The 13,390-nt window shown below is 41.7% G+C and overlaps 2 protein-coding genes across 6 annotated transcripts in view; one reads left to right on the top strand and one right to left on the bottom strand.

The window, feature by feature from the left end:
- Positions 1-200: 200 nt before the first annotated feature.
- LOC126370778 (probable RNA polymerase II nuclear localization protein SLC7A6OS) lies at positions 201-2,525 on the top strand. Its single transcript, XM_050015806.1, has 4 exons — positions 201-438; positions 616-926; positions 1,486-1,679; positions 2,083-2,525. The coding sequence occupies exons 1-4, from the start codon at positions 292-294 to the stop codon at positions 2,391-2,393; spliced, it is 963 nt and encodes a 320-aa protein (XP_049871763.1). The 5' UTR covers positions 201-291; the 3' UTR covers positions 2,394-2,525.
- Positions 2,526-3,190: 665 nt separating this feature from the next.
- LOC126370145 (zinc finger protein ush) overlaps positions 3,191-13,390 on the bottom strand; it is a 262,820-nt gene continuing 252,620 nt past the window's right edge. For all 5 annotated transcript variants that reach the window (XM_050014910.1, XM_050014902.1, XM_050014927.1 and 2 more), the window contains 2 exons: positions 10,296-12,211; positions 3,191-10,007 (listed from right to left, as the gene is read on the bottom strand). In XM_050014910.1, coding sequence (XP_049870867.1) covers positions 9,612-10,007; positions 10,296-12,211 — 2,312 coding nt within the window. In that variant the 3' untranslated portion in view covers positions 3,191-9,611. The remainder of the gene's footprint in view (positions 10,008-10,295; positions 12,212-13,390) is intronic.

Genomic DNA, 13,390 nt, shown 5'->3' with positions numbered 1-13,390 from the left:
GACAGAAAACTTCCATTGGTTGTCAGTATAAATTTTTTGTGTGTTATTTTGAATTATTTTCATTTACCTTTTTAGGTACCTATTTATAAATTATTAACATTGTTTGGGCACAATAGATTTATAAATAATTTGTTTATCAAAATCGATTTACAAATTTATCGCCATATCTCTTGTCTATTACGGTCTTTGTTTCAATTTCATTCATTCATTCATTCAATCATTTATTTCCACAACAAGTTTCTGTGTACGAGTATTTTGTTAATTTCCCGTGTAAAACTGTTGTAAGCCGCAATGGCTACTTCTACTATTCTGCGAGTGAAGCGCCGGCTTGAAGACAACCCACAAGATGCTCTGGTTTTGATGTGCAAGCGTATGAAAACGGATGCAGAAGAAATATCGCCATCATTATTCGTCTTTCGCGGTACCGTTGATAACGAGGTAATTTTTATGTAATTACAATACTTGTTACCTTCAAAACTACTTTAAACTATCCTATTTGCCTATTCTGCATAGATAAACATACTTTATAAAGTGTCTGTGAAAACTTTTTTGAGGTTAGAATCGTTGATATTATGAAGTCGAAAAAAGGCTTATTACTACTGATTTTCCTTTCAGGAAACAGTGCAAGTAAAAAATATAGCTCCTACTAAAAGTAATGCCAATTTAAAACCAGTTCGTAATGTCGACGATATCATACAGAAGATAAGGAAGGAAAGGAAGGAAACTTCTACAGAAAATCGTTATGAAGTTGTGAACTGTAGTAGAGGGTTGAAAGAGAACAATGATAAGGATAGCAATGACATATTTGATTTAGTCGACTTACGACAGAAGAGTGAAGTCGAAGAGGCAGATGTACAGTATGCTTATGATCTTTATACTACAGCTATGAAGGATTTTGATATTTCCATGATTGATAACCTTGTCAGGTAAGTTTTATTTACTGAGTTAGTAGTTAATAAAATACATAAAGCATTCAACCTTTTATTGGGCATGTAAAAATATTATGTCTGCAACGTGACAATGACTCTCTATAAAGAACAAAAGATTATTTCTCGCTCTTGATTCTTTTTACCCATCTTCTGGCATATTGTCGTTGTACCTTCTGGGATAAGATTTAAGTTCTGCCTCCCATGTCGAGTTTCATCATCACTAATTTAAAAGCCACACTCTTGTCGCCGTAGCATTCTCCATGCTACATTTTAGGTAAAACTAGGACAGTGGCTCTTACCTTCCGCTCTGCAGTACTCTGTCTGACATGAGTGTGATGCCACCCAGAGTAGTCTATTTCAAAGCTGTACTAGGACTCCTGTCCTATGCCTCTGAATAGTATTGCCAGTTACTGCTGCCCTCAGTCAGGTTCCAGGTTATAGTCCCTGTGACTTGCCTCTTCCGTCCTGCATTGCCGTACCTTTGGCTCCCATCATGTCGAGTTTATGGCCATGAGTTATCTATCTCTGTATTTATCACATAAAACTACAATTTCAGCATAGAGAACTATGAAACAGACCTCATATTTGGTTCATATCGGGACAACGGACGTGTGACTCCATCCAGTGACGGTGCGGATGATGATGATGACTCCAATGATGAGAATAACTGGAGGAATGACTACCCGGACTCAGAGCCTAGTAGCATTGATGAGGAAGATATGATTAAGGCTATGGAGAAATGTGATATTGGTAAGTTTAAAGAATTATATTGCCTTTTTAGAGCTAACTTGGCTTAAGGTGGGACAGGGGTAACAATGAAGGGCCATTAAGGCTGTCTCTTCTGCAAAATACGAGACCTGTCGAATCTTCAGGTGTTGTGAAAACAGGATAATAGTAGGGAGACAATCATAGGGACAGTGCATCAGGCCACAAGCAATATTTATTTATATATTTCTCTTTATGGGATAATGAATAATTAGTAAACAATCAATTAATATTTGTATGTATGAATCTAAATCTAAAACTATGTATTTATCTTTATTTACTGGTTCTGGTATCAAAATTAAATAATTTTTCATATTTTTCATTTTTTACTCTTCAAAGAACCATTGAAATGGTTTCACACCTACATAATTATTATAAACCATTTCAGAAGACGACCTGTCCAGTGATGCCGGTGAAGACAAGATCTATGATGAACCTTCAGACATATTCAATGAAGATGTCAAACGTTATGGAGAAGCTTATGCCAAATATAAAGCACGAGTACTATTAGAAGAGCCGAATTTAATCCATGACAATCCATATGTCCACTGCTCTAAAATAAAAGATCTGGACGAGGAATCGGTTGAAGGTTATAAGGAGGACAGTGATGATGGATTTTATTATGGACAAGACGAAGACACCGAGCATTTCAGGGACCAGTACCGGAGTGATTCCTCAGACGAATACAGTCCAGATTGAACCGGTATGCGTTTTCATTATCTGTTATTGTTACTAAATACTCCAGTGTTGATTTGTATCTGTAATTTACATAATATGTGATATATTATATTTTATAGTAACTTGTACATTAAATATAATTATTTTCTTGTACTTATTATTATTATTTAGTGTCACACATAGTTACCCTCGGACACTGTATACATCAGACAGATGGTCCGTGCATTCCCTCTTACTATTTAGCGGTTTATGGCTATTTATGACTATAGTAAGAAGACCCAGAGGGGTTGAGGTCAGCACCTAGTAGGAATTGGTGCGGGGCGGAAAGTTATAGTTCTAGACATAGTATTGTTCTCTATTCTATAAAAAGATCAACTTCCTTTTCACCATTTAATTACTGTTCCCAGTTTTTTCTCATCATGGTCAATAAACAAAAAGGTAACAATAACGAAAAGATAACGGTCTCCTACTCCAGTGGTTTGAGCGTTCGGCTCACGATCCGGAGGTCCCAGGTTCTAATCCCGGTGGGGACATATCACAAAAAACACTTTGTGATCCCTTGTTTGGTTAGGACATTACAGGCCGATCACCTGATTGTCTGAAAGTATGATCCGTGCTTCGGATGGCACGTTAAGCCATTGGTCCCGGTTACTACTTACTGATGTAAGTTAGTAGTTGTTACATGAGCCATGTCAGGGGCCTTTGGCGGCTCAATCGTAACCCTGACACCAGGGTTGATGGGGTTGGTAATCCACCTCACACCCCAAACGATAGAAGAACAAAAAGGTAAAAATTATACTTGAAATAAAAAACGCACATTAATATGTGATAAATAATTTATTGTCTGGCGTATTTTACAATATCATTGTTTTCTACATAAGCTAGGTATTGGATATCCTGGCGTTCTTCCAAACTCCTACAGTACATTTCACATCTTTGCCTTTACAATGTTTTTAAATTAATTTTTGATTTGTATTTCGTAGAATTTGCCGTGTCAAGCGATGATAATTTAAAATCGGTCCAGGCGTCTTCGAATAATCGGGGAAATACTTAAAAAAATATATATCCCGACTAATTGAGAACCTCCTTTTTTGAAGTCGGTTAGAAAGTGAAATACCACTCACTGATTAACGAAACCTCAAACTACATAAGCTAGGAGTATCAAATTTTGGATGAGGGGTTCCTTTTAGGCAAAAATCAATCTTTTTAGATAGGTAGGTATAATAATTCACTTGACAATACAAATTTCACGTACCTAATGCAGTGGCAGGTTATTTCTTTCAAAAATATACACATTTGTAAGGGGTGAGTCTATTTCCATATATGTATTGTATTGTTTATGTATTGTTTACTATATATTTTTGGAAGAAATACCCTTAAGAAACCTAAAATACCATGTGCGGTCAACAGCATTAATACACTTTAGCACCATGTCACATTAACTTCTTTGACAAAGTGAACTGTAAGTCCTCAATAAATTTCAAATATCTTAACGCGACAGGGTTCTAAAGTGAGTACATGATGTTGCTTATGACTACAGAATATGAGGGTGTTTACTAATTCGCTCGCAAGATGGCGTGGTGGGTATGTCAAAATTTACTTTTTTTTGTTGATGTGTTATTTGTTCGGCCAAGAAGTGAATGCCGTCTGAGGCAGGCCTACAATAAGTCAGAAAAAAAAACTACATTAGGTATTTTTAAATACACTGTTTTCAATAATCTATCTATCCGTGGTTTCCGCTCACTAAAGCAACTTTTGACAATTTTGATACAGTGTAACATAAGCTTATCACCAGCCCATTAACGTCCCCACTGCTGGGGCACGGGCCTTCCCTATGGATGGATAGGGAGATCGGGCCTTAAACCTTCACGCGGGCCCAGTGCGGATGGTTATTAACGACTGCTAATGCAGCCGGGACCAACAGCTTAACGTGCCTTCCGAAGCACGGAGGAGCTCGAGATGAAAACTTTTTATTTTTGTGGTCACCCATCCTATGACCGGCCTTTGCGAAAGTTGCTTAACTTCAACAATCGCAGACCGAGCGCGTTTACCGCTGCGCCACCGAGCTCCTCAATATAAGCTCACAAGCAACTATATCCCTACTGGGGTAGTCAGAGCTACATCCATCGCAAGGTGAACTAAGTACCACCTCACCGAGCTACAAACTACGTCAAAATGACAAAATTTACTTTAGTGAGTGAAAACCATGGACAGATAATTGAAAACGGCCGTTAGTGTAAATGCTGGACACCTCGAATGTGAAACCAAAGTCCCGGGTTCGTCTCCTGGTCGGGTTGCTTTGGAACATAAATTTTGACATTTCCAAAAGCCAAACTTGTTTCTAAAAGTGAACCTAATTTAACATACTTTGCTTCTTTACACAAGCGTGCAAATAAAATATATTTACCAAGACAACAATGTATACCAAATCAGATCCAATTCTTAGGGCTTTTAGCAACTACCCTCATTTGTTTTTTTTTTCTATTAGAATATTCGAGAAGTTTCCATTTAAAACTATTTTTCGAGAACACAGACTTATGGCACGTCTTCAGATGCTTTCACGTTACAGATTTTACGTTCCACTTTACGTTTTGTCATGATAATTTACGTTGCTTTGAGTACTGGTAACTGTCATCTATAAAAGTGGATATCGTTGCCTTAAGTGAAAACCGCGCATGCGCATATTTTATTAACAAAATCTTGCAATAGACGCGCTAGTTTCAATCCAGGTAAAACTTTGTGCTCCTAATAATTACCCAGATTATTCAGAATCATTAGAATGTGATATATCAAAATGCGCATGCGTGGTTTTCACTATAAGGCGACATGTGGATGGATACTTGTAGTTTTTAAACCAGGGACAGTCTCACAAAGTGACTTTTCTGTTACACGTGCCCCTACAGGGAATCGAACCCAGGACCTCCGGATCGTGAGCCCAACGCTCAACCTCTCCATGATAGAGGCCGTGTTGCCTAGTGGATACATGCTTTAAAAAATATTAAAAAAAAAGAAATCACACTTTTATAGACTACAGGTTAAAAAGGCCACATCGCAATTTTGTTTTTGTTTTGTTTGTTTGATTGTAAGTTGTGTGTTACTCCGTGTTTTAAATTATATATTTGTTATTTGTTTTGTATTTGATACTGTGGTGTCCCTTTATAAAAAAACGTTTCTTTCTTTCTTTCAATTCAACTACAAGAGCAATGTTGCTATTTGACATATACATATGTGCATTGCGCACTTGCTTTTATATGCGCAAATGTTAAATTACAATATTGCTTTTTTAGATGAATTGCTTCGATGTGGCCCCCCAGTACTTTACCACATGGTTACGTAATAATAATGGAAAATGGTCGCCGCTCTCACAAAGTTAGTTTTTTCGTGAAACGAGACCCCATTCCTTCACAGACGAACACAAATGATTTCATAGTTTACATGTAGGTAAGTATTCTACGGATTAAGTCTTGTATCGCTTAAAACTAATTTTATTATTAGTGAGATACCTATAAATGCAAATTACAATATATCTAGCGATGCTTTGGCATACACAAAACATGGTATTTCCACCTTACATTTTGCTATATTTACAGCCAAATTCTAAGATGTTAACTCCAGTCTTCCCCGACTGTTCTCAGTTGAGGCGACCTCAAGGCCTTCTTCGAACTCAGCTCAACACGGTATTCTGTATTTAATAAAAATAAAAAATACTAATAATAAACAGATGCGGGCAGCGCAGGACCGATCGTCGTGGAGATCCTTGGGGGAGGCCTATGCCCAGCAGTGGGCGTCGTACGGCTGATGATGATGATGAATAAACAGTTGCTGTTGAGTTTGTTGTTGGTCGGTTTGTAGTTTAGTTAATTTCGGTATCGGTATTTATGTATACCTATTTTATTTATGTTTTTCAAATTGGAGATGTCCTTAGAAAATAATACGATCTACTCTGAACCGGCGAGCGTGTATGAAGCGATTGATGAATGTGGAGGAAGCAAGAGAAGTGTGTCAGGATCGAAGCAAATGGAATTCTATAGGCTCTGCTTGTCCCGGTGGGAAATAGGCGTGGGTTTATGTATGTATTTATGTATTTATTTTATGTTGGTATTTATTTTATACAAGACGTTGCACCGTGTCGCATCAAATTGTGATAAATGTTTTCTTGCCACTGGTTGCCTGGAAGAAATTTCTGCTTAGCAATAAGGCCGCCAGATTGTACTGTATCTTTCGTCCATGTGCGTAAAACTTGTTTTGTAAGTTGTCTGCAATAAAGTTTTAGAGCTATGAGCTTTTCAATAAACATTATTATTATTACAAAAGTAAATGTATTTGTATTGAATTCTTAGACAGCGCCTTAACCTTAAGTCGAGTTTACTAAGGCATGACGTCATTATTTTCGTATTATTATGTTGGCAGTATGATATGCTCGACTCCAGTGAGTAAAGTCCTCAGATCGAGGACGTAAATATCAACTAATACCAAACTGCTCAGCTGAGGCCGAGTCTAGTGGAGGAAGAGACGAGTTAACATCTTAAAATACGGCTGTAATCGTTACTTACAGGAAAAAGTAAATTCTAGGGCGATTGAATTTTAAAACGTGATTGAAGATATATTAATCAGGTTGATTATTCAATCGAGCGATTGAAACGAACTTATTATTTAAATGGGTTTTCAGGTAAAATATTTGTTTATCACAATACCTGTTTTTGGAAATTGATTCTATTAAGCTTTTAGCTTACAGAAGTAGGCATTAAAACGACAATTTTAAGGCCTCAATTACTCATCATTTATATCACGTCTGTATCCCCAAAGGGGTAGGCAGATGTGTATAATACATACACCTACTCATCGCCCGCTATGTCTAAGTCACTTGTAATAGGGGGAGCCTATTGCCATTAACGGGGCACAAATCCTGACACTACGACGTATGTCAATGGCCCCGATTCCTGGAGACACCGTCTAATTTTATTTTAAGTTATATCTGTCATTTTCATATCCGTCGAAAAGGAAAGAGACGGATGATTCACAGCTCTTAATTTTAGGAAGAATGAGTAAATAAATGAATAACCCGGGCGAATTTTTAGACGGTTGTTTTAGATTTGTGCTTAAAATTGACGTGTGTTCCATAAATTTTATGCTTGTCGATTACCCGTCCCTTTCCTTTTCGGCGGATAAGAAAATGACAGATATAACCTAAAATAAAATTAGATGGTATTTACAGGAATTAGCACCATTTTTGCATTTTGACTTAAGTCAAAGTAAATTAATGACGGCCGTGTTGACATAATAAAGTACAGTCATGAGCAATATCATGTACCCACTTAAGAAACCTGTCGCACTATCATATTTGACATTTAATGAGGTTTACGGTTTAATTTGTCGAAAAAGTTAATGTGACATGGTTGCAAAGTGTATACATATTAGTACTCGTGACCGTACGTTGAGGAGCTCGGTGGCGCAGCGGTTAACGCGCTCGGTCTGCGATTGTTGAAGTAAAGCAACTTTCGCAAAGGCCGGTCATAGGATGGGTGACCACAAAAAAAAAGTTTTCATCTCGAGCTCCTCCGTGCTTCGGAAGGCACGTTAAGCCGTTGGTCCCGGCTGCATTAGCAGTCGTTAATAACCCTCAATCCGCACTGGGCCCGCGTGATGGTTTAAGGCCCGATCTCCCTATCCATCCATAGGGAAGGCCCGTGCCCCAGCAGTGGGGACGTTAATGGGGTGATGATGATGATGACCGTACGGCAGTTCGCTTTAACGTGGTTATTTAATACGAAACATGATGAGCAGGACAAACGTTAAAACGGCCATCATAGAGTGACGCTATGGCCCATGCATTTATAAATGCTGAGTATTTGAGGCACTTTGGAGATAATAGAATTTTACATATGAGAAGGTAAATAATGGAAAGACCACTGGTAGGTAAATAAAATTATTACGGGATCAGCATTTCTATGCTTATAGAAGAATATAAATCACCTAAAATTGATAATTGACTTGCAACTTAACACTATTGCATAAGAATTATAGCTACTTCTGTCGCGCGTCTGTTCTTACCAAAATCTTTGTTTTAGGGTTGTTATTTAGCCGTAAGCGATCCCAGACATAACTGTTTTCCCCCGCAGTGGAGCATCGTAGTGGAGTATGCTCCTATATCTCCTCCGGTTGATTGAGGGAGGCCTGTGCCCATCAGTGGGACAATCTGTCAAATTCAGAATCTGTCCAATCCTGAATCTGTCCAGTCCCGCATAAGAAGTACATCTTCATAATTAATATTTCACATATTTAGGCCGTCAATTTTGTTGATTTTTATACGAAGTACTTAGTAGTGTGCCTACACAAAAAGCAGAAAGTTGCAAGCCAATTCCCATTTCCAAGAACAATAATTAATATTTAAAAAATAACAACAAAGAAAGAACAATCACTTAGAACAAATGGTAATAAAATTTAGTTACAATGTAATAATATCTTTACAATTATTTACAGGCTGGTAATTTTTAACGTATACTAATACGAAGACGAAGAGGTTAACTTTATAACTAGGTTTATACATAACAAGTAACAAAAACTATTCTAATTGAGGGCTTATGTACAATAGCCGTTATTCTGAGATAAGAAATGAGGCGCCTTTTTTAAATGTAGAATAATAAATAGTTCGCGCTATGTCCGCTAGATGGCGCTATAACTTGTCAATGTCAATAAAATGACAAAATAGAAATAGGTTATGTCATTCATTGCCAGTGACAGAACAATTTTTTAAATGTAATTTTTTTAATTTAATAAATAAAACGCCTCATTTTCTTATTCTAGAGTACACACTTGGCTTTGATATGCGGTACACGATAAATATAGATTTATAACGTTAAATTGTTATTGCACATGATTTTGATTATAATTTCGAAACGATACAATTATTACGTTCCTAAATGTTATAGTTACAGGATAAGCTTTAGTTTTCGAAAATTTTGCCAGTTGGAACGGAACATAGTGTTTGCAGCGGCTGAAATGACATTGAAGCGTCTGTGAAAACTGGTCAAAGTGCTCTAATCGATATGACATTGACATAATTTATTTTTCAACTTTCAGACGACTCATGATTCTATCCATTGACCTAGGATTTTCATGATTCACTCCAACTTGCTAAAATCAGTTTTTGCAAAGTTTGAAATATTTCTCACAAATTCAGTGTCAATATCAACCGTTGCGACAAACAAATATCTTAAGACCTTCATTTGGATGATCAGTTCATACAACTGGCGTATCATTGGCAGCAGTCGGAACATTGTTATTGGCAGCAGCGTCTTGATTATTAGCCGTGCAGTAAAACTGCTTATGCGCCTTATAAGTATTGACATATTTGAATGATATGTCGCAAGACTTGCAGTAATTCGGGGTTTCTTCAAGCTCCGTTTCTGGTTCCTTTTTAATGTCTACTGTTGGAGCCGGAGGGGAGGTTTGTTCCTCTGGTTCTGGATCCTCAGTGGCGTGGACTAAACGGGCGTGGCGGACCACGTTACCTCTGTAAGTGGAGGTGTATCCACAGGAGGTGCAGCGGTGAACGCGATCGCTTCCGACTGCTGGACTCGGTGATGTGGTCTCGCGAGTGTCGTCCTCAAGAACGCAGGCGATGAAGCTTTCCTCCTGGTAATAAAAATGGCTTGTTAGCTAGTCTCTGGGAAGTGTGAAGAGGAAATTCTAATCCTATTTAGTAGATGTGTTTCCAAATATTTCTATCCAAACATTTCGCGCTTTTTAGACACCAGCATAGATAACTATGCTGGCGCGAATAGGTACACAAATAAGTGATTTTATTACATTCATGAGGCACTGCAATAGGAGTAAGAATTGCTCGTAGTAAAGAATCTCACTTTAAAAAAATCGTGTTTATACATGTTAATTTTTAGTAAAAAGACATACATATTAACTCACCTGCAAGTCAGCAGGCTTCTTGGGGAAGTGCATGCGTATGTGCGTGCGCATCCCTCGCAGCGTGTTGCCGCGGTACTTGCAGATGGTGCATCTGAACGCCTTGACGCCGGCGTGCGCCTCCATGTGGCGCTGCGCCGCCGCCGCCGTCGGAGACACCACGTCGCAGCATGGACACTTCCAACCGCCCTCCGACCCTGACGTGGGCCGGGGAATCTCCGGCACACTCCGTGGCGACCGAGTCTCCCGCTTAGTACAGTAATAGGACTGATGTGTCGTCAAATTATCCAACGAACTGAAGTGGATCCCGCAAGCCATGCAGATCAACTGCCGATACTGTGGCGGCGGACCGGGCTCCGGCGGTGCGGGACTCGCCCGCTCCTCCCCACCCCCCGCTGAACAATAATGCCGCTTGTGAATACGGTAGTTCTCATATTTGCAGAAGACGATATTGCATTCTTTGCATTTCGATACTCCTTGCTTGACTAGCACTTGAGGCGCCGCGGCGGCGACCGGCAGCTCTGACGCGAGACGCAGCGCTAACGCCGGCGGTAGCAGGGCGGGAGGAACTACTGGAGAAAATTTATCTTCGGGTGGCGAAGGAATACTCGGAGGTTTTGGTGTAGGACCTCTTGAGTTACGCCTTCGACGTTTCGGCGAGCTCTCAGCGCTCGGAGATGACGACCGCCTGGAAGGCGACGGAGTTCCTGGAGACCCTGGCAACGATGGAGCACAGACAATCTGTTCCGGAGTGGTTGATCTTATCCTATTCTCCTTTTCGTGCTCATCGGTTGTAACAGATTCAGGCGACCTTCGCACGCTTAAGTCAAGTGGCGTGGCACCGTCTCTGGAAGGTTCACGAGGTCGATTTGCCGACTTTAAGACTTCTGGCTCTTTACCGTCTGCGGTCACATTTGGTAATACCCGGTTTATTGGTTGAAATGTTCCATTTGGGAGTAGGAAACATGGCGTGTCAGGGTCCGGTAGTGTCGCTCCAGGCAGCGTACTTGCGCTTCGCAGTAATGAGTATGGCAGGATGAGAATTGGGTTTGTTGGCAAAGCTAGAGCGTACTGATTCTGCGCCGGCGGCGTCGCACCTGGCGAAGGCGGTGCGGACCCTGAAGTTGCAGAACCACCTCTTGCTGCAGCTAAAGCTTGTTTGACGACTTGTCTCGTGCTGCAGTAGTGTGTCTTGTGAGCTCTGTAAGTCTTGATGGAGCTGAAGCGTATGTCACAGTCTGCGCAGTAGCGGTCTTGCGCGACCGGCGGGTCTGTGGCGTCGCCGTTCGAAGTAGGCGTCGGTGCTGGTGTGCCGCTGCTTACAGGCGACGATGAATGCATTCGCATGTGGCGGTTCAAGCTGACTTTCTTGTCAGCACTATATGAGCAGTAACTACAGGCATATTGCTTGCCTGGCGGCGGTCGCGGGGTTTTAGCGTCGCTACTCGATTCATCTCCGGTCGGATCGGCCGGTGCCTCACCTCCATCCGCAGTCTTAGGCCTTCTGTTGGAGCAGTAATGCTCTTGATGTGCTTGTAGCGTGCTTAGAGAGGAGTATCTGATGCCGCATGGCTTGCACATGTAACCGGTAGGGGCGGTTGGGAAGAGCGCCGGGAAGGCGGCCGCTGCCGCTGTCAGGGCTAGATAGTCTCTGGCCGTCTGTGGGGCCGTCGGGGGCGGCGGTGGCGACGGGGACGGCGGCTCACGCTTGAGCGGCGTAGCTTGCGGGGCCAGCGCGGGGTCCGTGGCCAGGCTAGTGTTGAGTCGTAGGCGCGGCGGAGACGCCGCAGGGGAGCTGGCGGAGCCCCCCGACGCGGGCGAGGCGCCGCCGCTGGACGCGGGCCGCTCGCCCCCTGAGCTCGGCGTGCGAGGTTCTCCTGGCATCGCCTCGCCCTCGTTTCCCCATTCCTCGTCCTCACCTGGAAATGATAAAACGTTACGTTAATAACGTATAATCAAGGACTAAATGCAAATGATACGCTTCCACAAAAAGAAGATCGAATTCCTATATCGGTCCTATTAGTGTTGTTAATAGCGCAGCGATGCTAGGACGGCAGCGGGCTCGCGATAGTCGTCACTCGTCACGTTTCGCTGCTATCTGTCGACGTCACTCAGATCAGGCAGCGAGTCGAGGCATACATTAGCGCTCCTAATTGAGACGTGCTCGCGCTATGTAAATGTCACCGTGTGGGTGGGGCGAGATTCGTTTTAACAACAAATGTGAGAAAAGCAAACAAGATTAGTCTCGCATAAATTGTCGGGCTGTCAGTGCGGTTCGGAACAGTACTCGTCCGTCAACGCGCTGCCCTTCAGCCCGCGGCCAAACAGAACAAAAACTTAACGGGCCCTCGTGTAATTGGATCTGATTTCCAGAAAACGCTCGCTCACCTTCCTTTTTGAGCGACAACGATCTCTCCCAAGCGAGGAATTAACCTATCTTTTGCGCTGCGATCTCGACTCAAAACGCCAATTAATGAGAGGCTCAACTTCATTCTCCTGCCCCTGTGAAGATCATTATATGGGCACGACAGCGAGATGGACGCGACGATTGGTGCGCGCGCGCCGACCGCCATCTCGCGGTAACGAATACGCCTCGAATCGGCCTGCGTTCGGGTCACGCTATCCTAGTGGCAGCCGGTGCGATTGGTCGTTACGATTGAACGGTGACGCGCGATTGGTCAGCCTAATGCGGTTTATCTGGTAGCTTAATGTTAGCGTCATACCCGTTGCGAGTTTATCGCAGTTCGTTAGCTTTCCAGCTTCAGCATTTCGCTAAATAAGTTATAAGCCGGTGATTGTCGCGAGCGCCGGATCAGATAGATGGCGTGACTCGGTGTCATTTATGCCGTGTTCGCGAAACTGAGCGTCGATTCGTTAAATGATATCATCAGCACTGCACCCTTTGTCTTTATGAACATGTCAAATGAGGTTCGTTGCAGTCTGCATAAGTAGCATTCTATTAGGTACGTTTTGTTTAGTGTCGACTGTCGGCCCGCATAGTTTTAGCGTAGCCTGACATCATGATACAAAGGCTTTGAACAAGTGCTCTTTCCACTACTAATAAGATAACATTAGCACATTCAGGAGCAATTGCATCG

The sequence above is a fragment of the Pectinophora gossypiella genome, chromosome 1, assembly GCF_024362695.1.
Source record: "Pectinophora gossypiella chromosome 1, ilPecGoss1.1, whole genome shotgun sequence".
Taxonomy (NCBI): Eukaryota; Metazoa; Arthropoda; class Insecta; order Lepidoptera; family Gelechiidae; genus Pectinophora; species Pectinophora gossypiella.
The sequence above is the reverse complement of the archived record's forward strand: the minus strand, read 5'-3'. Positions and strand labels throughout refer to the sequence as shown.